Source organism: Ovis aries, chromosome 1 (assembly GCF_016772045.2).
Source record: "Ovis aries strain OAR_USU_Benz2616 breed Rambouillet chromosome 1, ARS-UI_Ramb_v3.0, whole genome shotgun sequence".
NCBI classification, from domain to species: domain Eukaryota; kingdom Metazoa; phylum Chordata; class Mammalia; order Artiodactyla; family Bovidae; genus Ovis; species Ovis aries.
The window spans coordinates 43770531-43797534 of record NC_056054.1 but is presented as its reverse complement, the minus strand read 5'-3'; the positions used below and the strand labels follow the sequence as shown (position 1 = coordinate 43797534).

Genomic DNA, 27004 nt, shown 5'->3' with positions numbered 1-27004 from the left:
TTTGCTCCCAGCACGTATTTCTACCACTTTATTTTCTTACTTATTTATTTTTGGCTGCGTTGTGTGGCATGCAGGATCTTAGTTTCCCAGCCAGGGATTGAACCCATGCTCCTTGTAGTGGAAGCACAGAGTCTTAACCACTGGCCTGCCAGGGACGTCTCCCTGCAACTTTAGAAAGCTGAAGTCATCCCCACAGTCCCACCCCACCCCACTTTCTGCAGAGTCCCTCCCACCTGAAGTCAAGAGGGACTTTGTGCTAGTGTTTAAGGTGGCTACGTGTTGCCCAAATTTATCTTGTACATATTTAATTAGTGCACCTTTTTGAAGCAAAGGAGGCCAGTCTTCCAAGTTGCAGACTTGGTGGCTTTTAGAAAAAGATTGATATTCTACTGCCCTAGTATTTTCTAGCAGGGCTCCAGCCTGTGGCTGGCTTTTTATATCTGCTGCAACAGTCAACAGTCAGCCTGGAGTGGATTTCAAGTCTAAGAGGGTAGCAGTGAGGTCTTTTGGATTCCATTAGCTCCTTACAGTCCTCCTGCTGGTTTTTTTTTTTTTTTAAAGGTTTATTTTTAGATATCTAAGACGTTTTCAGGCATAACTCTCAGTGCCACAGGTACTGTATTAATACAGTCATCAGAGGATTTATTTTTTAATGTCATTTTGGAATGTCTCAGCAATGAGCTCACCTGAAAGGAAACCTATTGGGTAACTTTTTGAAATAGATCCCAGCCTTAGGTAAAAGGAATGTATTAAAAACTCCCATTATACTCTCAGACTTGCTGGGAGAGCTTGCATTTAAGCCCCATGAAATATAATGCAAGGGGATCTCGCCAGGATATTGAAGCTCCGAGGCCAGGAATGAAAGGCTGATGGAAGCTGTGGAATGCAGTGACCTTGAGGCTTTGTAGCTGGGTACTGAGGTGCAGTCTTTAATGCCTGCCATTTTAATGGCCTCAGTCATAGCAACCGGGCGATGGCACAGCACAGTCTGGTATTTTAGCCCCTTCACTCTGGAAAAGAAAGAGGCGCTCCATTTAGATGGGGCAGGCAGTGGGGAACAGAAGTGCAATGCAGGAGAGAAGGCCGCTGACCTTCACGAAGGGGACTCCAGGTACCTGACATTCAGGTCAAGTCATACGCGCAAACTCCCAGAGTGAGTCTGCAGGTTTTTTTGGGGGGGGAGGGGGTGCGGAGGGTGGGCATGTCATCACTTCATTCTGTTACTTATAGAGGAAATGTTTCCAGTAAGAGAGCCTGTGTCTGGGATCTGGAAATCTTGTTGTGAAGTGGAATGCTGGTTGTCAAGACTACTGGGTGTGAAGGGATTTGACCTTCACTTGGCTACAGGGGTATAATTGGGTGGTTTCACACAAAAGTAAATTGTTCAAATGTGAAATCAGGAAAAACGGGGACTTTTAGAAATAAGACTTTAGGTAGAGGGGAGATTATTTTCCTTTTTCTTTTTGTGGTTGGGGCTACCTGATTTTTCTCTCTGAAAGTTTAAAGGGCGTGACTGGCACCTCTTTGCCTTAGCATTCATAAGATTTGGACTCACAAGGCCTGCTCTGTTGAGGCTGCTCATTGTGGTATGTATTAGCGGGAATGTACTCAGAGCTCAGGATGTCTCAAGCATAAATAATTGAGAGAGGAGAGAAGAAGGCACAATGGGGTCTCCTAACACTAGAGTGGCGTTATGTATACAGTCCAGTTATGCAAATTCAACTCTTTGCCCTCAGCAGGAAATAATGCATTTAGGGATTACAAATTACAGAGTATGGGTAATTCTGCAACTCCATTCTAAACAAGTGCACGTGTCCTGAAGCAGGCATGAGCAGGGGGCGTGAATCTACGGTTTCTTCAGCCAATCTTGGCTCCAGTGTGTCCCTCATAAGCATTTCATTTTCAGTGGTTCTACTGTAAAATTGTATTTTGCATGTATATGCAGTTATATACCAAACATTACTACATCTGAGATATACAGTGCATATATATTTTATACAGATTGGAGTATACAAACTATATATATAGAATATAGATATAATGCATATATACTCTCTCTATATATGTATACTGTATAAATATATACATAATGCCCAATTAAGTGAATTTCAAAGGAAATTTGACCTGACATTATAGTTGCCTTTTAGTCTCTCTAAGTGAGACTCATCCTATTTAAGATAATATTCCTACTCTGGTGTTGTATAGTAGTTAGGAACACCCACCACCTTTGGTGGGTCAGAGCCATAACTTCCTAGCTGAATAGTCTTGGGCAAGATACTCTCTGTGTCACAGTTTACCCATGAGTTGAGATGTTACCTGCCTACCTCATAGAGCTGTTATTAAGGCTAAATGAGATCTTCCATACACATGGAATACTGTACTTAAAAGTAAGAAGAGTGATATTTGGTGATGTTTCTAAGAAGCAGTCCTGAATAGCTTGAATGCTGATGCATTATTCTAAAATCACTAATGAAATCCTTTTTTGCCAACACTTCCCTGAGCATGTCATGTAGCGAATTATTTCCCAAAGGAAATAGCTTAGTGATGGTGGTTCGTTTATGAATCACAAAAATGAAAAATTCTGTATGACCAAGGTCAAACTAAAAGTAAATAAGTGATAAGTCTATGATTCATTAACCTGGTTAACTGACACTCCAGGTCTTTCAGAAGGAAATACCTGCCCTTATAGCTTTATTCTTCCTGGTGGCTCTGTAAGTCATATGAGTTATACAGAGGGTACCAAATGAATATAGACCCACAGCCTCATAAACAGGAGGTGAAAGCAACCTGCTTGAATAAGTTATTAACATTTAGAGATAGTTTGCCATCTTATACTTTAGCTGCTATACGGAGGGGCTCCTAGAGATGGATTATGTAATCCAGCCTCATTAAGCTATCACAGAAACAGCTATCTAACACTTTCTTTTATTCCCATTTAAGGTTCCCTGTGGGCTTCCCTTGTGGCTCAGCTGGTAAAGAATCCGCCTGCAATGCGGAAGACCCCAGTTCAGTCCCTGGGTTGTAGATTCCCTGGAGAAGGGAAAAGCTACCCCCTCGAGTATTCCGGCCTGGAGAATTCGATGGACTGTATGGTTCATGGGGTTGCAAAGAGTCAGACATGACTGAGCGACTTTTACTTTCAAGATATCCTGTAGCAGGCAGTAGTCAAAAATCATTTCATTGATCTCAGAACCAGCACAAATTTTTAGTTCCTGTGCTCCACAGTTTTCTTGACAGTTCTTAGTGCAATCCATATGTCATCAGATAGCCCTTAAAACAATTACCATGTCATCAACATAGACAAAACCAGCCTCAAAACAGTCTTGCCAAATTGTAAAGCATATGAAAGCTTCATAATTACCTTCGTGAGTGGCTTATAAAATTATAAACATAACATTATAAAATAAGATTTATTGAATGTTTTCTGTGGGCCAGGAAATTCCTAAAAATATTTTTACCTAATTCTACTTAGCGGTTAACCCTGCAAGTTTTTGTTTTGTACCTAATAAAACTGAAGTCTAGGGTCTTAATCTTACTTCTCTTACGTTAAACAGAAAGGGAGTGGGAGAGCCTGAATTTGACGCCAGGTTTCTGACTTCAAGCCTGTGTCTTTCTGCTTCTCTACACTGCCCCACCCAGGAAAACTACTCAGTCCAAGGACCATTTGTTTATTTAATTAATGCTGTGGTACATCAGGTCCTGAAGATACGGCAGAAAACAAACCAGAACTGGTCTTGCCTGCAAGGTGTTTACATCCACCTTGCAGAAGGGGGAAGATGGATAGCAGGGGAGGAAATATAACTGTGGAGAAGTGTTAGACTCAAATACAGGTTCATTAAATTAGGTGTAACAATGTACTACTGTTTCAGAAAGAAATACTCTCCAGGTGATGCTCATGTGCAGACAAGATGAGAACCATTGACTTTGTGCCTGACATAGGAAACCCTCAGTTAACCTTAATTCATCCTAGTATGATTCAGATTGAAAAATGGAATCTTGGGGCTTTCTTGGTGGTCCAGTGGTTAAGAATCCACTTTGCAGTGTAAGGGACACCGATTCAGTCCCTGGTATAGGAAGATTCCGCATGCTGCAGAGCAGCTAAGCCTGTGCGCCACAGCTACTGAGCGGGTGCTCTCAAGCCCATGTGCTGCAACTGCTGAAGTCCATGCGCCTAGAACCTGTGCTCTGCAGCGTGAGAAGCCACCACAATGAGAAGCGTGCACGCTGCAACAGAGATTAGCCTCCACTCACTGCAACTAGAGAAAGCCCATGTGTAGCAATGAAGACCAACCACAGCCAAAATTTTTAAAAAGAAAACTTTAAAAAATTGGAATCTTACATGGCCCTTCACTTTTCCGTATATGGGAGAGACTTGGTGTTTGTGTTAGGTGATTGTTACGTAGGAGTTGTTTCTTATTGGTTCCGATTGAATGTCACCTCTCTTTCCCATAGGTGACTGAAGGCCATTGGAAGTGGGGCGGTGTCACAGTCCAAGTGAATAGTGCCTTTTTCACTGGCATCTACGGCATGTGGAACCTGTATGTCTTTGCTTTGATGTTCTTGTACGCGCCATCCCATAAGAACTATGGGGAAGACCAATCCAACGGTGAGTTCCAGTCTCTTTGGCATAGCTTTATTCAGGATAAGTAGGCTTCTGACTCTTCAAGACAGGCAGCAAAGGCTCCAGGTTCCCTAGTCAAATGTTTTCTCCAAGTGTGAACAAGCACCTCTAGGGACTCTGGGGCCATAAGACAAAAAGCCAATACAGGGCTGATATTTCTATGAATCCTTATTTTGAAAAAAATATGTAAAATGAATTGGGAATATTACATTCTAGTTTACAATATCTCCCAGTATTAGTACAAAAATTAAATTTGCTTTTCTCAATTATTTGAACAAAGTTGACTGTGCCAAATTTATTCTTCTAGTTTGAGAACCACGATCTGAGATACTGGGTAGATGGGGACTGGGCCCTGAGTTGAAGTGGAGCTGGCTTCATTTTTCCCCTGCTCATTCTCCTGTAAGCCTGTTGACTTGTCCAAGCCAATGGCCATGCTCCTGTCCCCACCACCTTCCTCCCCTTACGTGCTGGTATGTGCTCTCTGTGGTGCTGATGCTGTGAGGAGCCTTGGAGGACTTAGTCTAGTGGTTCTGCAGACGAGGAAACTGAGACCCAAGGGAAGGGAGGGACTTGCCTGGGACTTCTCTACCAGCCGTGGCAGAGGGAAATGAACATTGCTGCCTGGGCCAGTGCTAGTAACGTGGACGAGGTGGCCTGGTCAGCAGCGCATCTGATAGCTGCTTTTTCTTTGCATACTTAAGCCTACATTGTTTGGCTCCACCTTTATTCTTTCTTCTCTTTTTTCATACCTGCTTTACCCTGAAGTGAAAGTGTTAGTCACTCAGTCATGTCCAACTCTTTGTGACCCTATGAACTATACAGCCTGCCAGGCCCTCTGTCCATGGAATTCTCTAGTCAAGAGTACTGGAGTGGGTTGCTTCCCCAGGGGATCGTTCCAACCCAGAGACTGAACCCAGGTCTCCTGCATTGGCATTGTCTGAGCCACTAAAGCCCTGGCCATATGCCTATTCCCCAGACATACCCCACCTCCATCTGGGCCTGACAAAACCCTATTCATCTTTTGGGTCTATTCAAAATGTTTCCTCCTGATCACTCCAGTTGGCGTGTGGCAAATTATATTCAATAGAATATTGTTGCCATGGGATGCTGGTAGGTTTTAGTGGTCAAATAAGTTTGAGAATCATTGGATTTTTAATCAGCATTATTGTGATTCACTGTAGAATATATTAATGCCTTTAGCATATTAATTTGTACTGTTAGGTCTTTTAAAATAGGTAGGGGTAACAGCATTTCCAAATTCTTAAGTCATTTGGCCCTGCAACCCTTTTTCCAGGCTATCTTTTTGATATTCTAAAAAACACACTCATGTCCCCTGCATTGGCAGGAGGATTCTTAACCATTGGACCACCAAGGAAGCCCTGCATTAATGCTTTAGAAATAAGAGTTCTAGATTAGCTTTCTTATTTCACAGATGGGCCAGTGATCTTGAGACAGGGCTGTGATGACATGAGAGAGGGCAGGGAAAAGAAGGCATCTGTGCTGAGGGTCAAGGGTAGTGGAATGGTCTCACCCACTGTCTGCAGTACTACACCTGACTCTCCAAACAAAAGCATCCTAGACACCAAGGTTCTCTTCCTTCCTACTCCATGACTTCCTGTCATACTCAGTATCTCTGGCTATAGGTCCTGGGGAAGTGTAAAGACTGTTGGCTCACCTATCCACCTGCCCACTTCTTGGTTTGAGTGGCTTCCTTTCTAGAAAGCATGTGAGCTGGGTAGGCTTCAGCTTCCTTTCTACTGCTAGAACTCTGTGTTTTACATATGCATGGTGATTGGGAGCAGGTGGTCTCGTTGTTGTTGTTGTTGTTGTTGTTCAGACGCCAAGTCATGTCTGACCCTTTGTGACCCATGAACTGTAGCATGCCAGGCTCCTCTGCCCCCTCTCTCTCTCAGAGTTTGCTCAAATTATGTCCATTGAGTCAGTGATGCTCTCTAACCATCTTATCCTCTGCCACCCCTTTCTCCTTTTCTTTCACTCTTTCTCGGCATCAGGGTCTTTTCCAATGAGTCAGCTCTTCACATCAGGTGGCCAAAGTATTGCAGCTTCAACATCAATCCTTCCAATAAATATTCAGGGTTGATTTCCTTTAGGATTGATTGGTTTGATCTCCTTGCAGTCCAAGGGACTCTCAAGAGTCTTCAGCACCACAGTTCTCTCCCCATGGCCTTCTAAAATGCCAGAGGAAGAGGTTCTGGACTTGTTAACAAAAATCTCGGTTTCATTTCATGACCATCCTGTTGGACATGACAGGATGGACTGTGACAGAAACCATATGGACCTGTCCTTGACTTGAGAGTATTAAGCAGGAACCTAGTAGGCAGAGTTCCTACCTTCCAGGGAAATGACACCTATAGCAGTAGCTGGACTTCCCGGGATGTTGGAATGATAACCCTAGCGGGTAAAAGTTAAGGGTGTGCTGCAGCAGTGTTTGGATGTAAACTGCTCTGCTTGTTTTTGTTGTGTGACTCGTCAAACTGCTTGCCCTCCCTGTGCACCACTTTTCCCACCTGTACATAATCTCTTAAAGTCTTCTGGGAACAAAAATTTCTATGATTGACTTCCTTCCTATTAGCAGGGAAGGGGCAGAAGAGCACCTTGTTTCATATAGTGGCCATCCAGGGGGTGATTCTGTCACATGTAAGGATTTTCCAAACACTGGTAAGAATTCACCCAAGCCCAGCACTTTCAGGCACATGCGAGGCCAGAGCTGCAGCCAAGCCTACAGGGGCAGGATGACTGCCTTCTACCCAGTGACACTGGATGCTTGACCTGTGAGCCAGGTGCTAGGCGGCTCCCATGAGGACTTCTCACCCAGGACAACAGCCACCGTCCTAGGCTTTAAACCTTACAGTTGAGGAAAGTACTTGATTTGTTCCCCAGTAGATTTGTTGCTGTTGAAGACCACACAACACACAGATCTGCAATTTCACAGAAAGCTAAAAGCTGTTCTCAACAGGAAGTCATATTCCCCGAATCCCATGCCAAGAGGTGTTCGGAAACAGACATGGTTGTTCTGGATTGTCGTTTACGACTGGAATGTGCTGCCTGCATGTAGTGGCTACATTCTAGGGGTGCTCTATGTCCAACATTGAGGAAAACAGTTCTTTATTGTAAAGAGTGGTCCTGCCCAACATGCCAGTAGGGCCCTGGTTGAAAACCATTCAAGCAGTCCAGCGGCAGACTCTTTGGGGACCCTGTTCTGATCATAAACGCAATAGTCAGACAATTCAGCATCTCTCTGGCGATGACATGACCCGCTGTGACTCTGCAGCAGTCAGCGAGCCCCTGGTGGCTTTCTGTGCTTCTCAAGTCCCTGGGCAGTGCTGTGTCTGGAAAGGGCTCGTCCAAGTTGGGTTCTCTGATCGTTTTCCTTCTCTGCTGTCTTTTCATCTCCTCATCCGCTGCCAGACCACACACTGTATCACAGGAATTATGGAGCATTTACCAAGATTTTGAAGCTCCTTGGAAAGAGCTAATTTGGAATAGTACGTGGAAACCTAGAAAATGAACTCTCAGAGGGATACACTGTATTTTTAAATTTTCTGCGTCTCTGGATGGCGTTCTTCCTCCTCCCCCCAGCCTTCTTTCCCTTTCTTGTGGAAAGTTTTTATTTTTAAATGGCTTGGACTCCCTCCCCACTCTAGCTTTTAAGGTCCAGAGCCAAGAATTCAGATTTCTTGCTATGGAGAATGAATCCCAGGTGTGTTGTGTTCTTGCCTTCGTGAGATGGATCCTGGGTGGACCGCTGGAAAAAAGCTTATTTCCAGGAACTTGGTAAGCAGTTTCTGATGCAGCGGAAGCCAGGGAGGCTAAGGAAAGAGAAAGAGACATTAAGGAGCATTTTGTTTGGGAGATGGAGAGAGATGCCGAGGAGTATGTATATGTGGAGAGGGAATGGGTAGGAAGAAAGTGAAAGTAGAGAGCTTGGATTTTTGCTTCTCTCGTTCCATCAAGGAATGGTGAAGAGAAACGAAGTGGGAAGCATGTTTGAGAAGGGGTTGCTTTCCAAAGAACATTTTCTCTCACATAATTCTGTTTCTCTTTATTGTGTGGCTTGGAAAGCGACCCATAGAAGCAGTGGGTGCCGCAGTGCTTAGCACTGTGTGGGGTTTGAGAGGATGAGCGATAAAGACACAGTCCTTGCTCTCACAGAACCAGTAGCCTGGTCTGGGAGATGAGACTTCCTCCTCTGCCTCTTGAAACCCGGGACGTGGCAGGACGGCTCCAGCCAAACTGTCCGAGCCAGAATGTTTTCATGTGTCAGCGGCTGATTGGTGCTGCAGGGGTGTGGTGTTCTGGGTTCCAAACTGCTGGTTGATCCACTGTAGCTACACTGTTGGTATAATAAACACGTTCAGATCAGTCTGTATATGTGAGACGATCAATGTGTTCGTCTGTTTACAGACAATCATTTAGTCTGTATAAGGATGCATATATTCATATACACAGTCAACATAATACACTTTTTCTTTTTTAATCTAGCAAAGATACTTTAGATTCTCTCTCAAGGACCATTCACATTTTCTGCCCTGCTGCTCCTGGGTTTTCATTAAAGCTCTTCCTTTTGCGTGTGTGCATGCTAATGCTGCTTCTGTCGTGTCTGACCCTTTGCAACCCACTGGACTGCATCCCACCAGGCTTCTCTGTCCATGGGATTTCCAAGGCAAGAACACTGGAGTGGGTTGCCATGCCCTCTCCAGGGGATCTTCCCAACCCAGGGATCGAACCTGCATCTTACATCTCCTACATGGCAGGCGAGTTCTTTACCACTAGCGCCACCTGAGAAGGCTGCTCTTCCTTTTACCTGTTTCCATAACCGCTCTGTGACTCATCCCTAATGTCTTCCCAGGCAGAAACGAACTCCAGCTCAGGCTGGTGGTAACCCTTAGGGAAGGCTTCATATCCCAGGGGTGCGACATCGATGCCCTGCCTACACACAAGACACACTGACCAGATTCCCTCAGTTACCAGTTCACGTAGAGAAAAAAGTTGGAGCTGCTCAGGAAGTCAGACGATTCTCGATACTAGGTTTCATTTTTGTGTTATTTCATCTACGAAATTTTTGTCAGAAGGTTTTAGAGAAAAAGTAAAGAAATGGAGTTCCTGACTGGATGACCTAGGGAACAGGAGACACTAGTTGCCGACAGATTCCGTTCTATTTCTGTTTGTACTGAATGGCTTCTGTCTGACACACTGTCTTTTTTGGAAGCCACAGCAGCAAGCCCGGGCCGCATGCCTTCGGAACTACCGTTTGGTGGCAGTTTAGCTTCTGGAGGCCCCTGAGGTCTCCAGCTGCTTGTTTCACAGGAGAAGGTGGCTTTGGCCTTGGCTGCCTCGGTAAAGGTTTGGTTTGAGTTGTGAGGCTTAAGCAGCGGCTGCTTTTTGTTGCGATCTTCCCCTGCTTGTGTGCTGGATAACCTGGACCCACCCCTGATTTCCCTGGCTTCCCCTTGATGTTTGTGAGCAGTGATAGCCTGGGCCTTGCCCGCTGGACTGGACCCGGATTCTGAAGTGGGGCTTGACATCCTGTGTCTTCACATGTTCTCCCCCCGTGTGTGTCTATATCCTAATTTCTTTTTCTCGTGAGAAGTTGTTCAGTTGCTAAGTTGTGTTCGACTCTGTGATCCCATGGACTACAGCACGCCAGGCTTCCCTGTCCTTCACCATCTCCTAGAGTTTGCTCAAACTCATGTCCACTGAGTCGATGATGCCATCCCCCCATCTCATCCTTTGTCGCCTCCTTCTCTTCCTGCCCTCAATCTTGGCCATCATCAGGGTCTTTACCAATGAGTTGGCTCTTCACATCAGGTGGCAAAGTATTGGGGCTTCAGCATCACTCCTTCCAATTCAGGGTTGATTTCCTTTTGGATTAACTGATTTGATCACCTTGCTGTCCAAGGGACTCCCAGGAGTCTTCTCCAGTACCACAGTTCGAAAGCATCAATTCTCCTAGATGCTCAGCCTTCTTTATGGTCCAACTCTCACGTCTGTACATGACTACTGGAAAAATCATAGCCCTATGGTTACATTGGATTAGGGTTCACCCCAGTGGCTTCATTTTAAACTAGTCACCTCCTTAAAGACCCTGTGTCTAAACGCTCACATCCTGAAGTACTGGGAAATAGGACTTCAACAAATGAAGAGGGATGGCATATGATTCCGGCCATCATGCTAAGATTTCATGCAAAATGTCTAGGCTTTATGTGTTCCCTTCTTAGGCCTGGCGCTGAGTGTCTGGAGACAGGAAATGGCACACTTCAAGCCTGTTATAAACTGTCTTGATGGTTGAAAGGAATTGAGAGATGGCTGGACCCGGGGTTCCTGAACCCTGTCTCACCAAGATCTCACTCTGCCTTATTGCCCAGAAGGGATCACAAAGGCTGAGTCATCCCAGAGCACACCTGTTTTCCAGCTGTATGTTTGTCCCTAAGCCCTGGTGGGGAACCCCAGTGCTCGGGTGTGGGATGAGAAACCAGGCAGAGCAGGGAGCAGCTGGACCAGCCCATGCAAGGATGTCTTGGTGGGTATTTTAATGATCACTTAACTACATACCGGATACTGTCCTGGTGATTTACATTCTTAAAAAAAAAAAAGAAAAAAAAATTTTTTTAAAGATTTAGAAAACCTACCATTCACCAGTTTGTTAACACCCAAAATGCAGAAAGAATGTAATCTTAAGAGTAAACAACAGTGCTTGATATGGAAATAATTTTGCTTTACAAACATTACTCGTGCCTTGATTTTTTTCACTTTGCGGTGAACCAGGGACATCATTATCATTTGAACTTAGCTTTGAAGGTGAATAGGAGGAGATTTGTTGTGGGAAAAAATTCCACAGAAAAGGCAGGGCTGTTATAGAAAGAACATAAAGTCTTGAAGAGGACACAGATGGTTTGGAATCCTGACTCCAATATATACTGTGACCTCAAGAAATAAATATGAACTCATGGTGTAAGAGTTGTCTGGCTTCCACATCTGGATAATGAGGTGTTAATTTATCCTAGTGCTTGTGAGGACAGAATTAGGTAGCCCATATTAATATTAGAAAACGGTGGCTCTCTCCCAAATTTGTGAAACAGCCTTGAAATTCAATTAGGAGTTCCCTTTCTTTTGACTAAAGGATCCAGAGATATACAAATGATTGTCATTAGAATGCTGCCAATCTTAGGAAGCTGTGCTCCTTATTATATCATTAGAGTGCATTTTGTGTAGCTTTCTACAGCCCCAGTATGCATTCCAGGCAGTTAAAATCCAGCAGCAGCTGCATATGTGTGGATGTGATATGGATCCACTGATAGTCCTTTGAGATTACATTCAATGCCAGAGATTGGTCTCATTTCACAATGGTTAGAAATAAGCCTTCATCTTATTCTTGATTAGCTGAGATGAATTGACACCATAACTAGGGAAAGAGACTTACTGCAAACTGAAGAATTATTTTCTTTTCCTTTCATAATTTATTCTTTTCCATTTATTCTGCCCTTCCTCCCTAATAAACAACATATCACATTTTTGGAAGGGCTTTTTTTTTTTTTTTTGGCTTGGAAGGGAAAAGACTTCGAGCATGTTTGTGTGCTGAGCCGCAGAAGCTAAGAGAGGGAGGGTAACAGATGGAGTGAGACCTTGGCAGAAGAGGGAGTTTGATGGGATCCCCACTCCTGCTATGTCACTGCCATATTCCCATCCGTTCCCTAAGGGGAAAATGTTGGCCTTCATGGTACATACAGTAAAACCATGCATGATCATAGATTTTGCTAACCAGAATCCCATTGATCTGGGCTCTCATTCCAGCTTTGCCGGGAGCAAGCCTGGTCACATTATAGAAATTCATGGCCTATTTGAGCCTCAGTGTCTTCACATCTTAGTAGGAAATACTGGGCATGCTAAGCCCCTAATCGTGTATACGGTAAATACTCATAAATAATAGCTCTCTTTACTATCAGTGCACTGATGTGGTATGCTATAAATTCTCTTTCATCAGATGCAAAAGCAAAATTAATATGCTGAACAATTCATCCAAGTTGTTGTATGTATGTATTTATGATGATAATGCATTACACGGGGACTCATACTTCACCCGCAGTCTCAATGGCAATTGGAAACTTGAATATTTCAGAGTCAGCATAGCTTAAGGTTGAGGAGCCTGGATTCTGGAGCCTCATTGCTCCAGTTTCAACCCCACATGCTGTTATCCACTTGCGCCTTGGGAAAGTTACTTGATCTCTCTCTGCCTCAGTTTCTTCTTCAAAAGAATGAGGATGATGAAATAGCACCTCTATCAAAGGGTTGGTAATGAGGATTAAATGCATTAATATTTGTAAAGTGTTTAGAATAGAGTCAGACATAGGACAGTATTTGTTAAAATAAACAAAACAAGTAATTTTGTTTGTTCCTTCATGTGATGTAATCTGTAGGGTTAGACACATTTTCTAGGACCTGCTAATTGGAATCACATTTTAAGCTTAAATACTTGACACCTTCGGTTCAAAACTGAAGTAGAATTACACTCTATGTCTATTTCCAAGAAGTCTTCAATGAAAGGGATTTCTTAGGTAAACACTTGGAACTGCTAATGGGTCTGCTTAGGTGGTCAGGACTCTCTTTGAAATTTTGATGACTTTCAGACATGCAGATCATGGAATCTGCTTTGAAGTTTTGGTGGCTCAGCCAGATATGCAAATCCAGAACTAGCTTTGAGCAAGAAATTTGAGGTTTATACCTGTTCTTGAATGAGGAGTGAGCCAGAAGTTGCAGCAGTGAGAAAACAAGTTAGTGACCTGGGAAAGGTTCTGTGTGGCCCCAGGCAGCTCTGTGTAAAACCTTTAGGCAGACTTTCCACCTATTAGTGCTGTGCCAAGGGTCAGGAGTGTTGGAGGCTGGATTGACACCCCTTTGGTACCTGTTCCACCCCATGTCCTTTGATGGGATACTTGCTGTGCTGTGCTAAGTCAGTCATGTCCGACTCTGCAACCCTATGGACTGTAGCCCACCAGGCTCCTCTGTCCATGGGGATTCTCCAGGCAAGAATACTAGAGTGGGTTGCCATGTCCTCCTCCAGGGGATTGTCCCAACCCAGGGATCGAACCCAGGTCTCCTGCATTGCAGGCAGATTCTTTACCGTCTGAGACACCAGGGAAGCCCAAGAATACTAAAGTGGGTGGCCCATCCCTTCTGCAGGAGAACTTCCTGACCCAGGAATCAAACCGGGGTATCTCACATTGCAGGCAGATTCTTTACCAGCTGAGCTATCAGGGAAGCCCAAAAGGGCGCGTTGTCTCCCCATCAGGGAATCGAACCCTGGTCTCCCACCTGACAGGTGGGGATACTCACCACTATACTAAAGAGGAAGGTGGTGGGCTACTTGCTAATACAGCCCCAAATTGCCATGAGCAGTCTCTGCAAAACTAATGACCTTCCTTCGAGGACAAAGGATTCTCCTGGGTAGAGAGCTGCCATGCCAGCACTTCATAAGACTGAAGTAGTTCCACAGCCTCCAAGAGTCTGCAGTGAAAACCTAACACCATGTGGCACGCATGAAGGGCACCAGCCAGGCAGCCTGCAGGGCCAGTGAGTGGGGTGGTCCCTGGGTTCCTAAGGCCTTCAGATTCATGGATGCGCAGCAGGTCCAAGCTAGTGACAAGATGTTAGTCCTGAGGGTCAGGCTAGAGCTTTCTTCTAAGTAAAGGTATGAAATCCCAATGGAAACCAGAGCTTGTGTATTTAATTCCATGCTTTGAACTAGGAAAAGTTTTAATCCCCAAAACTATGAAGTCATATGTATATATGTATAAGTATAAAAATCCCAGATATAACCATAACCTTTTGTTCTCCAGTCCTCCTCTCTGCAAATATGACTATATACATGCACCCCATACACAGTCTAATTGAGAAGCATTGGGTGTGGGTTTTTTCATTTTCCCTTTGCCAGTTATATATTCACAGAAAAGGAAATGACAACCCACTCCAGTATTCTTGCCTGGGAAATCCCATGGACAGAGGAGCCTGGCGGAGTACAGTCCATGGTGTTTCAAAGAGTCGGACATGACTGTAGCAGCTAAACATGCGTGCAGTTATATATTCATTTAAATGTCTTATGGCAGGTAGCAGGCTTTAAGGGTGTAATACAGAAACTTATTTTTCTCCTGATAGTTGAGAAGAGGCCACGTTTTGCCATTTTAGCAGAGGAATAAAACACTGGTGTTACATAGAATCCTGGAGGCAACAGAAAATTCAGAGCACATTTCTGGTACTTTTTTCCTTGGTGGAGAAACCCCCTAATTATTCCTAAAGGCATTACATGTAGTACCCTATCCAATCTTTTGGTAAGTATAGGCAGGTTTTCTTTGCCTTCACATGGCATAGCTGCTTTGTAAATTATTCACAGCAAATGTGTATGTGGTCTTGGAATCAGACCTTCCTTCCTATCTCCATCATGTGTCTGCACCTCTTCCTGGCCTCCCTCCCAGCTTCCTCACCTATAAAGCTGGCAAGACCAGAATGCCTGCCTCAGAAGGCAAAGCCACATGATCATCTCAATAGATGCAGAAACAGCATGAAGCATTTGACAAAGATCGTGTATAAAGTGTTGAGAACAGCACTAGGCACAAAGTAAGCTCTCGTTAAATGTTAATAATTACCATAAATAATATAAGCAGTAAGCTGACTCATCTGTTATGAAAATCTTTTTTGGAAGACAAAAATGTTAAGAAATTACTGCCAAGTCTGAGTGCAAAGGGTGGAAGTCAGCCCCAGTTTTAGGTATCTGTGCCATAGTTTTCTCTCAAAGCTCAGAATGTGAAAGGTCTGGTTGGGCAGCTGTTAGTGAGGCAAATCCCTGCTTTCTCCTTCCTCCTTGATCACATCTAACACCAAAATTCCTGTTTCAGGTGATCTGGGTGTACACAGTGGGGAAGAACTCCAGCTCACCACCACCATCACCCACGTGGACGGGCCCACTGAGATCTACAAGTTGACCCGCAAGGAGGCCCAGGAGTAGGAGGATTCAGCACCCGACTGGGACTGTCCGCCACATCCCAGCCATTTTTACGAGAACGGGGAGCGTGCCAGAGAGCTCCACGTGCCAACGAATGCTCTGTCTCTTAGCTGTGGTTTCTTGGACCAGTGGTGTGGACATTTGTCAGCTTGCCTTCTGACAAGTAGTTCTTGGAGAAAGACTCTTGCAGCCACTAAAGTGTTGTGTATGATAACAAAACCTCTGGTATGACACATTTTCTGTGATCATTGTTAATTAGTGACATAGTAACATCTGTAGCAGGTGGTTAGTAAGCCTCATGTGTTGGGGGTGCAACTCCTTGGGGAATGGTTTGGGCCAGATGGGGTCTATATGGAGTGGAATATTTGACTCCTTTTTTCTTGTTTTAGGTTCTAGGATAGAATTTAACATTCTTTGCAGTCCATGACAGGCTGGTGTCATAGTCTTCTCACTCCTAATCCATGACCACTTTTTTCCCTATTTATATCACCAAGTAGCCTATCGAGTTAATATTTAAGTTGTCAATCGATATGTGTCCCTATTTTTTAAGGCATAATATAAAATAAACGAATTTCATGAGAAGATCTATTACACCAGGGGCATTTCAGCTTTGAAACCAAATCTGAGTATCCAATACTAACCAGTCTGTTGGATGTGGGTTTTAAAAAAAATCGTTTGCTAAACTATCCAAGTAGGATTTATTGTATTAAATGGCCTTTGGGTCTAAAAAACTTTTTTAACCTCTTGCTTAAAATGTGTTTTCTTTTGATAAGATGCTTCAAACAGCCTCCAAAAGTGTAGATCTGATCGTTTAAATAAACCTGTATGTATATGCATGTACGTATATGCACACCTCGTCCTCCTGCTCAGCCACAACACACACATGCAATTTCTTTTTTCGAGTTGTGTCTATGGGGTGGGGGGAAATAGCTTTATGAAAAATTAAGATATTTTGTCATCGAAGTTTTGGGGGCAGTATATATTTTTGGAAACAGGGTAACATTTTCTGCACTGCATGGTTAACCTCCACCGGATGGCATGTGTGGCAAAAAGGATGTGTGTGGGAGGGGAGTTAAATGATTTAGAAGTAGACTATGACTCCCCTACTATGCCCAGTTCCCCAAGTAGACTGTTTCATTGTACTTTAACTCTGCCATTGGAAAGGCAGTGTAAGACAGCAGAGAAAGAACAGTGGGTGGGAGGTTAGAAGTGTTTCCTAGCAGAGGTCTGACATTTATTACATAGTGTGACCTTGTTGAAACCACCTGACCTGGCTGTTCCCTTATGTACAAACTGCCATTCATGAACTTTTAACTGCTTCACGAGGTGGCAGTGCAAATTAGATCAGTTAATGTGTATGGAAATGCATTTTAAACTCTAAAACTGTGTAAATATGTTCTTTCTGGAGTCTAAAGACACTTTCATGAGTATCCTGTTTTTCAGACATCGATGCCTGGAGGTTTGGGACACAATCCACTTAATTTGCCTACCCAGCACTGCTTCTCTATCCCTTCTTTTCCCTGATTTTGGCTAAAGCCATGGTAAATAGTGATGGGAGGAGATATTTTGGTTTTGGCTGATCTCTCAGGCCTTTTCCTCTCCTGGTAAACATTTGATAGTGTCTGATCCAGTGTACTCAGCATCCACTTCTGATTGATCACTGTGGTGCCAGGCTTTAAATGTAGCCCATGTCTCACAGTCTGAAAGGGAAGATGGACTTAAAATATGACAAGTAATCTTGTGCCCCAGAGGATGAAGGCAGAATTTCTCCAAGGAGATGAGAAAAGGGCCTGATATAGGTCTTGTAGAAGAAATAGTAAGATTTTACCAGGGCTGAAGGACAAAGGGAACAGCAGGACAAAAATAGAGGAAGTGAAGAATGGAGAATGTTTAGATAAGGCTGGTCATCAGGCCTAGCTGGCATCTAGAAGGAGTGGAAATAGCAGAAGGTAAGCCCCATGCATCTGTGAGCCAAAATGAGAAGGGTCCTTAATGCTGTGGGAAGAGTGATCAGACTCTACCTAGGGTTTTATGTGGAGATGTGATATGATCAGAATTACTGCTGGAGCAAGAGAGAGGCTGGACAAGCCCAGGAAAAAGATCACAAAGGCTGAAACCAGGGCAATAGTACAGGACATGGAGAAGAGCAGCTTAGTTTTAGAGATAGAAGTGGCAAGGTTTGGGCATTCTGAATGTGGACATGAAAAGCAACAGCAGAGTCAATGTCAAGCCCTTCGAGGAGAGAGAATGGTTTGGCCCTTTAAGGATTCCTGGAGGGGCAGCGTCAGTGAGTCTACCACCTAAGGCTCTGTGTCAATACTAGAAGTCAAGTCTAGCAAGCTTACCTAAAAGAGACTGTAGCAGAACTTTCCAAGAGCACCAATACCAGTAATTCATGGACCTTTCCACTAAAACAGTACCATTTACTCGCTGTCTGTCTCTCTAGCCTCTGAAGTAGGGGAGGTACAGGAGTGGCTCAGTCTCAGGCAAGTGGCTACCCCTTGCTGATCAACTGTGATCAGGAAAGCAAGTCAGACGGCCGATAGCAGATTACTCTGTGGATTGGGGTCAGTTTCTGAAGAATGCAGAGTCCATTTTGAGCTGGCACACGGTCGGAAAAGATGTACTACAGTGGGCCAGATGAGAAGTTTGGATTTGCTTGGGCTGGGTTTTGAACGCTGTCTTCTGGAAGAAATGACAAGCTAACAGAAGCAAGAGGAGAAACAGACCAGTCAGGGCAGGAGGCTTTGCAGTCAGCACTGAGAATGAAGCTGAGGTTGGCAGAGCATCAAAACATCACATAAGTATGGTGAACCAGGCACGGCCACATTCAAGAGGCGACAGAAAGAAATCGAGGTAGGTGATCACAGCCATGCCAAGTATCAACGAAGCCAAAGAAAGAACCAGATTCAAGAGGGAAAGTTAGACACCCTGAGAAAAACTCAGCAGTGTTGAAAGATTGAATAAGGCACGTTGGATTTGGCGTTGATATGTGGGACCTCATGGCAAGTGCAGAAATTAGATGTAGAATAAGGTCAGTGAGTGCTCGTGATGGGAAGATAGGATGGTGGCTCCAGGAGAAACCAGAGTCTGGGGAGAAAATGGGACTGGATTTGTAGACATTGAGGGTGAGAGTCAGCCATGCAGTCAAGATGATGATGAAGTAGCTGAAGCCCCAGGAAAGGTCAGAGACTTGGGATAAAGGACACAAGCTGATGAGTTAGTTTTGACAGAGTGAAAGGTCACTTTTATCCAGAGATAGGAGAGAAATAACCAATGGATGCTGGAGGAGAAACTTGAGGTCAAAAGAAGAGAAGTTGGCAACCTGTCCCTCTATGTATTGTGTTTTCTCTTTCTTCCTTGAACATGAAATGAGCTTGCAGTTGTCCTGAAGAATTTCTTGGTTTCAACAATGCAGGTAGAATACAATTGAAAAATCAGCAGAAAGTTCAAGGAACACTTCAAGAGGTGAGAAAAAGCCTTTAATAAAGGACTATCAACCCAGAGCAAAAATTAATTATTGGTCATGTATATGTTTTATGAATTGTCTTAAAATTTTTATGTAGTTTTGAAGAATATAATAATAAGTGTAATAAGTTTAAAATTCCCCAACTGTCTGCTTTTTAAAAATAAGAAAAGGGATGGGTAGCATTAAGTATTAGTTACTCAGTCGTGCCCGACTCTTTGCGACCCCATGGACTGCATCCCACCAGGCTCCTCTGTCCATGAGATTTTCCAGGCAAGGATACTGGAGTGGGTTGCCATTTCCTTAAACTTGCCATTATATGCAACAAACAGGTAAAATACAATCGATATTTCCCATAGAAAACAGTCAGTTTTATATTAACTTATTGGGTTCACCAGGTGTTAATCCTACATTTTCCCCTTAGGGGAAGAAAATGTCTATAATAATGAAATAAATAGTTTCTTTCACAGCCTCTAGGTAATTATAATCATTTCTCAGAACTGAGAGGATGCCTCAATCCTGATGACTGAGAGCTGGTGAAGCTTTTGGAAGTCATACCCCTGGGATCCTTGCAGGTACTTTGAGAAAATCTACCAAAATGTTAAAAGGCAGGTTATGGGTCTCATCCTCATCTTATCAGTTCCAGAAACTCTATATTGTCAACTCTTTCAAACAGATCAAGTTCTGAGAGGCTGCCTGGCCACACTGGGGCATCTCAAGGAATGACAATTCCTATGCAATCTTTTATAGTGAAGAGTTCACCATGTCCTGTGTCTCCATCATTTCCAGCACATTCTACCTTGCTATTGTTGAGTAACCATGGAGGCTAAGAGAGGAAGTACAAAGGGATTTTTTGGTGGACAAACAATAAAAGTACAGAGGAATGAGTGCGCTTGAAAGAAGTAACATCTCAACCACGATAAAGCCTGAGGGATCATCCCTGTACTTCTAAAGGCAATACACACAGCTCCCTGGAAAGTGCCTAACGCAGTGTGGGAATTCAGCTGGGGAGGGTTGCTGGGTGAACCAGTGAACGCACCTCAGCTCATCCTAGTCTCTCTGACTGTTGTGGACTCCTCCTTCCTTTGATTCAATCAGACCCTGCTCCTTTCACAGCCTTTCTGCACCAGGATATGTTAATGCGGTAAATTCGGCTTAAGTGTGGATGCAGCCTGACTCCCGTGAGTCTATGCCTCACTCATCGAAGGTCCCATCATCCTTTCATGCTATGGGAATCCTTCTGACGTTGGCTGCTTGCTCTCACCCCATCACACTTCGCTTTGTGACTGATTAGGTTGTACAGGGATAACTTGGTTTCTGAGACTGTGTCAGCAATGCCTTTCTTCTCTCCTGACATCAGAGTGATCTTCTGGGCACTCCTTGAACCACCCACTGTCTGGGAGCCTCCTGTCTCAATGACCAGGCTTTTGGCTTCAGAGGTTGAGAAGACCCTTGTGTATGGAGACCAGACCCTCTTTGTGACTTTGCCTTTTTGTTCTGACTGTACTTCCTCCCACAAGTCCTGTCCTAGCCAGGACTTTTCTCCTTCAGGCTCGTGTCTCGGTTCCTCAGTCCCTCCTCCAGATATGTTTTCCAGACGCTTGCCTCAGTGCCCAGTTAATTGCATTCTAGTTCCTCACTGTTCTAGAATATGATTATCAGACTGCAGTGTTGCTCTAGCTGGCACAGATTAGTGGAAAAATAATACTTCCACTAGGGTTCAACATCCTAAGAAAATGGCCCTAGATTTGAAAAATTATCCACTTCTTCTTTGCTTCTCATGAACATTTCAACCACTAAAACACAGTTCTAAAAATTAATACAGGTAAATTAATACAGGTATACCTTGTTTTATCGCACTTTGCAGATACTGCCTGGTGTTTTTTTTTTTTTTACAAATTGAAGCTTTATGGCAACCCTCTGTCAGATGATGGTTAGCATTTTTTATTTTAGCAATAAAATATTTTTTACTCAGGTATGTGCATTGTTATTTAGACATGCTGCTACTGCATACTGAATAGACTACAGTATGTGTAGACATAACTTTTATATGTATTCAGAAACCAAAACACCCATGTGACTCCTTTTATTGTGGTATTCACTTTATCCCAGTGGTCTGGAACCAAGCCTGCAGTATCTCCAAGTTGTGCCTATATCACCAAAAATACTGTATTCAGCTAAATTATAGGACTTTACACATATGAATTTCACTTTTCCCACACACAGATACAATGGGTAAAGCACATCTTTAAGTTTTAAAATACACACAATTTGATATATAAATAAAAGTAGTAAAGTCCTTTCTAGGTGCAGAATGTGTTGGTTTCAATTGCTGGAGAATTGCCTCCCTCAGCTTGGACCTCTTCTTTGTCCCACTCTCTGTCTACACACACTCATACATAAATACAAACACACACACATATACATCCCATTACTGTTAAACTCCTTTTTTCATGTGTTGGTATTTTATAATATGGGACTTTATAATTTACGTATGTTTCCTTTAATATCTCCTCTTCATAGTCACGGGGCTTCTCAGATGGTGCTAGTGGTAAAGAACCTGCCTGCCAATGCAGGAGACACAGAGACCTGGGCTCGATCCCTGGGTCGGGAAGATCCCCTGGAGGAGGGCATGGCAACCCCCTCCGGTGTTCTTGCCTGGAGAATTACACGGACAGAGGAGCTTGGTGGTCTGTGGTCCATAGGGTCGAACAGGACTGAAGTGACTTAGCACACACATGCACCCTCTTCACAGTCACATAGTGACTGCTTTACATAATAAAGAAGTGAGGTTCAGAGAGGGGAAGTGACAAAATTGGAACCAAGGAGAGATCTTCAGTCTCTGAACCTGCCTCTTAAGTAGCTTACTTGCAGCAGAAGAGTCAAGAATTTTGTTTTGAGTTGCAGCTCTCATTAGAGCAGAATGACCTTATTGGGAAATGTCATTCCAGAGGAAGAAAATAGCGGCCTACTCTCCATTTTCATCGATGGCAAGTGTCTGCCCTCTTCTGGCCAAAGGGAGAATGACGGCTATCACTGAGCAAATTCTTAGGACAAAAGTCAAACCTTCATAGGGGGGAGTTTGTAGTGGCTCCGTGATAATTATTGCTTTTTAGTGAGTTCTTGTCATAGCTTTGCATATGACTTTGCGCTGGGACCTTCCAGACGACTGTCTGTGCCCTATTCCCCTTGAACTTGGTGATCTCTGAAGTCCTCAGCAGCCCTGACTTTAAGAATTGTAAAGGAGGCTTGTGTTAATGACGTCTTACAGCAATGCAGGGCCCGGTCCGCTGTGGGTAGATACAAAGGCATGGCAGCATGGCAACCTGAGCGGGGGCCAGTGCAAATAGACCCCCTGCATTTATTGATTAGGAAGCCCCTTCGATCCTGCTCGTTACTCTCCTGAGCCCCTTCGAGGCTCTGAGCTCCCTCTAGTGGCTGCTATATCCAGCAACCTTTTTCATAAGTCAAGGTCAGGATGGGCTTCACTCCCATGATGAACTCTTCTCAATCAGGGACACCAAGAAACTGAAAGTGAGCCATAAACAGGAGTGGCCAACACACGAGGTCTTTCATTGCACGTGCTAGGCGGACATTCCTCACATGCTGACTTGATGGAAACTTCATGGGCAGCACGAGAGGCCGGAAGCCAGTCGAGACACAGAACAGGGAATCCGATGTAAAGACTCTTCCTTTGTTTTTTGAAATGCTTCACAAAGGCAGTTGTTCCTAGGAATGGGCAAGAGTTTTAAATCACGTATGTGTGTTTTGGCTGGGTTACCCTAAAGGCAGCTTCTGAGTCAAGAATCCATGTGAAGGTTTGGAAGGCCACCAGAGGAGATGAAGAGAAGGTGGGAGACTGGGAAGGCCCCGAGGGTGACGGGCAGCCCTATTGAGCAAGGAGGCAGAGTCTAGGCGGCACTTGCCCTCTGTAGGTGCAGGGTCACCCCTGAGCTGTTAGCTACCTGGAGCCAGGGTCAGCTTGAAGAATACAGGTGCTACGCTGTGTGCTTAGCTATCCCCAAAGCAAAACAGGCTTGTTTTAAAAACCTTGGAGAGATGTGTAAGAGTAAGAAACAAAAGGAAAACTTTTCATTGATCATACCAAGTGTTAGAGATAAATGCTAAAAAGTCAGTGTTCTTACACAACTTGTGATATGCATGTATATATCATGTATATGTGTATATATCAAATATGTATGTGTATATAATGTTTATCATGTATTTTACATGTTAGCGATGGCATTATATATGGAAGATTTCTGGAGAATTTCTCCAGAAATTCTCTAGAAAGCAGTATTATGTAACCTGCCTTTTTTTACAATTAACTATATCTAGAAACTCTTTTCCTCTTTTTCATTACCTACAGCATGATTTTAATGACTTTATTATCGTAGTCTCTGATAAGGGTATGTCATCATTTGTTTATTAAGCCCCTACTTTGGACATCAAAATGGTTTGCAGAGTCTGACTATTTTATGCTGAAATGAACATCCTTGGATATAAGTCTTGTTGCAGATCTCTGATGGTTGCCTTAAGATCAGTTCCTAACGGCAGAATTACTGGGCAGAAGTTCAATTATTCATTCACTAAGTGTATATCAAACACCTTATTATGTGCCAGTGCTGTCCTAAGTCCTTGGGACAGACCAGGAAGCCATGTCTCTGTCACTAAGATGTGTATTGACTGGTAGGGGGAGGTGGTGAGGGGGCAATAAATAATAAATAAATACAGTGGTGCTGATAAAAGCTATCAAGGAAAGCATTTATCATGGACACCTGAAAGCTTCCCATGGCCCCCAGAAACATGCCGCCAGCAGAATGGGGCCTGTGGCTTCATGTCCTCACTGACACTATGCAGTTTTGACATTTGCCACTTCAAGATGCAAACAAGTTGCATTTGATATTTATTGCATGACCAGTGACATTGAACACATTACTATGAGTTTATATTTTTAGGTTGTCGGTTCAGATTCTTCATCTGTCTTCCTCTGATATTCTGCTTTAGGATATTCATCTTTTGTCTCTCATACACGTAACCAACCTTTCCCCAATTTACTACTTGCTTTTAATTTTGTTTTTGATGTTTCTTGGGGGCATGGAGCTTTTAAATTTTATGTAATCAAATCTGTAAATCCTTTCCTTTATATAATCTACATTTTCTGTAATGCTGAAGGAAATCTTCCTAATCTAATACATTAGGTCATCTATATTTGTTTCTATTTTTCTAAATTTTCTTTTGAAATTTTCTTTCATATGGAATGTGTTTTTCAGTAGGACTCTCAAATACTTTTTTCTGAAGTTTTTTGGAAAATGATTGGGAAAGACTCTCTTAAGCAAGCTGAGGGGAGATGTTGGGGCTGGGGCTGTGGTTTTGGGCTACCCCTGAGCTGAGACTCTGGGGCAGCCCTGAGGCTGAAGTGTGGGAGCCCTTCCAGGCTCCAGTCATGCCAGAAGCTGCCTTGGAGGAGTACAGCCCTCTGTGCTCTGCTGCCTAGGGGCTCCCCATGTCTTCACCTTGACTTTGCTGGTGTGGGCCCTGCCATATAGGGATGGTAGACTCTCACAGGGTCATGGAGGAAATGGGAGAGCTGTGGGCAGGGGTCGAGTTTACTGAGGAACAAGTAGGTAGTGGTTGCTGACTGACCCCGGTGCCTAGGCCTCCCAAGGGATGCACTGGAAAGCCATCAGCTCCTCTGATGCAGAGCTCAGGGGAAGAGCATCCAGGATCAGAAACTATTAGCCACATTGATTGGACCAATAAATGGCAACCACTTAAGCCACCTCTGTGGGTAGAAGGGGAGGTGAGTGATTGCCTGGTGGGATAAACAGAGCAGAATGTCCTGGTTGGTGCTCTAACTTTGCAACTAATTGCTGTGTGTCCTTGACCAAGTTACAATACCTCTCTGGTTCAAGTTTTACAAATCAGATGTTTTATTGTACTATATCTAGCAACATTAATTGGTTGGGAAGAATATCCACAGTAGACTTCTTGGTTTGGAGTGCTTGATACAGTTGTACAGATAAAGTTGGGGAATGTGTACAGTACACTAGCTTGATGCTTTGGAACGAGTGAGTGAGTGTGAGTGTGTGTGTGTGTGTGTGTGTGTATGAGTGAGAGAGAGAGAGATAACTAGAGAAAGAGAAGGGAGGAGGGAAAGAAGGGAGGGAGAGAGGGAAGGAAGAACGAAAGTAAGAAGGAAATTGAAAATAAGTTGGCCCTGTGAAAAAAATTGAGCCAAGGTTTGTTGTGAGTTGGAATTTCTGCCAATCATCCTAACCTGCATAAAGGTAAGTGGGGAGGGGTAGGGATCACTCATATAGGTGCAATAACAAACTTTCAACCCACCAACTACCTCAGGAGGGGAGAGTCCTGTTAGCCTTCAAAATTAGCATTTAAAACCACCCTTGTCCAGAATTGTCACTCACAGCTACTTGCTGCCCTCTGCTGGTTAAAATAAATAATGTCTGCATTGCAAAATAAGTTTAAGAGTATAGTTGCTTTGCCAGTTGCTCAGATGGTAAAGACTCTGCCTGCAATGCAGTAAACCCAGGTTCAATCCCTGGGTCAGGAGGATCCCCTGGAGAAGGGAATGGCTACCCACTCCAGTACTCTTGCCTGGAGAATTGCATGGACAGGGGAGCCTGGTGGGCTATAGGCCATGGGGTCGCAAAAAGTTGGGCACAACTAAACAATTAACACTTTCACTTCATAGTTGCTTTACAATGTTGGGTTAGTTTCTACTGTATAGTACAGTGAATCAGCTATGCATACATATATCCCTTCTTCCCATTTAGGTTGCCACATAGTATGAGTTGAGTTCCATTTGCTATACAGTAGGTTCTTATTAGTGATCTATTTTATACATGAAAGTGAAAGTGAAGTAGCTCAGTCTTGTCTGACTCTGCAACCCCGTGGATTGTAGCCTACCAGGCTCCTCCCTCCATGGGATTCTCCAGGCAAGAATACTAGAGTGGGTTGCCATTTCCTTCTCCAGGGGATCTTCTCAACTCAGGAATTGAACCTGGGTCTCCTGCATTGCAGGCAGACGCTTTAACCTCTGAGCCACCAGGGAAGCCCTGCTATTTTATACACTGCAGTGTATATATGTCCATCCCAATCTCCCACTTCATCCCACCCTGTATTGCCCCCTTGGCATCCATGCGCTTCTTCTCTACATCTGTGTGTCTATTTCTGCTTTGCAAATAAGTTCATCTATATCATTTTTCTAGATGCCACATATAAACAATATACAATATTTTTCTCTGAGTTTTTCACTCTCTCTGAGTCTCTAGGTCCATCCACGACTCTGTAAACGGCACTATTTTGTTCCTTTTTATGACTGAGGAGTATTCCAGCGTATATGTATTACATCTTCTTTCTCCATTACTCTGTCACTGAACATTTAGGTTGCTTCCATGCCCTGGCTATTGTAAATAATGCTGATGCATCAATGAACACTTGGGTGCATGTATGTTCTTGAATTATAGTTTTCTCTGAATTTGTGCCCAGGAGTGAAATTGCTGGGTCATATGGTAGTTCTGTTTCTAGTCTTTTAAGGACCTGCATACTGTTCTCTATAGTGGCTCTCTCAATTTACACTCCCACCAACAGTGTAAGAAGGTTCCCTTTTCTCCACACCCTCTCCAGCATTTATTGTTTTTAGATTTCTTGATGATGGCCATTTAACTGATTGTAATAATGATATTTATTTACTTCCCCACCCCAAATATTTATGGAGCACCTAAGTACCAGCCACAGTTGATGTTCAGTCGCTAAGTTGTATCTAACTTTTTGTGACCCCATGGACTGTAGCCTGCCAGGCTCCTCTGCTTGCCTGGATTTCCCAGGCAAGCATACTAAAGTGGGTTGCCTTTTCCTTTTCCAGGGTCTTCCCAACCCA

At 43.7% G+C, this 27004-nt stretch overlaps 1 protein-coding gene across 1 annotated transcript in view; it reads left to right on the top strand.

Annotated features, from left to right (window-relative positions):
• WLS (Wnt ligand secretion mediator) overlaps positions 1 to 16475 on the top strand; it is a 116163-nt gene extending 99688 nt beyond the window's left edge. Inside the window, exons 11-12 of the mRNA XM_004002068.5 lie at positions 4453 to 4606; positions 15529 to 16475. Of these exons, the coding sequence (XP_004002117.1) occupies positions 4453 to 4606; positions 15529 to 15638 (264 nt within the window). The 3' untranslated portion in view covers positions 15639 to 16475. The remainder of the gene's footprint in view (positions 1 to 4452; positions 4607 to 15528) is intronic.
• Positions 16476 to 27004: the final 10529 nt, after the last annotated feature.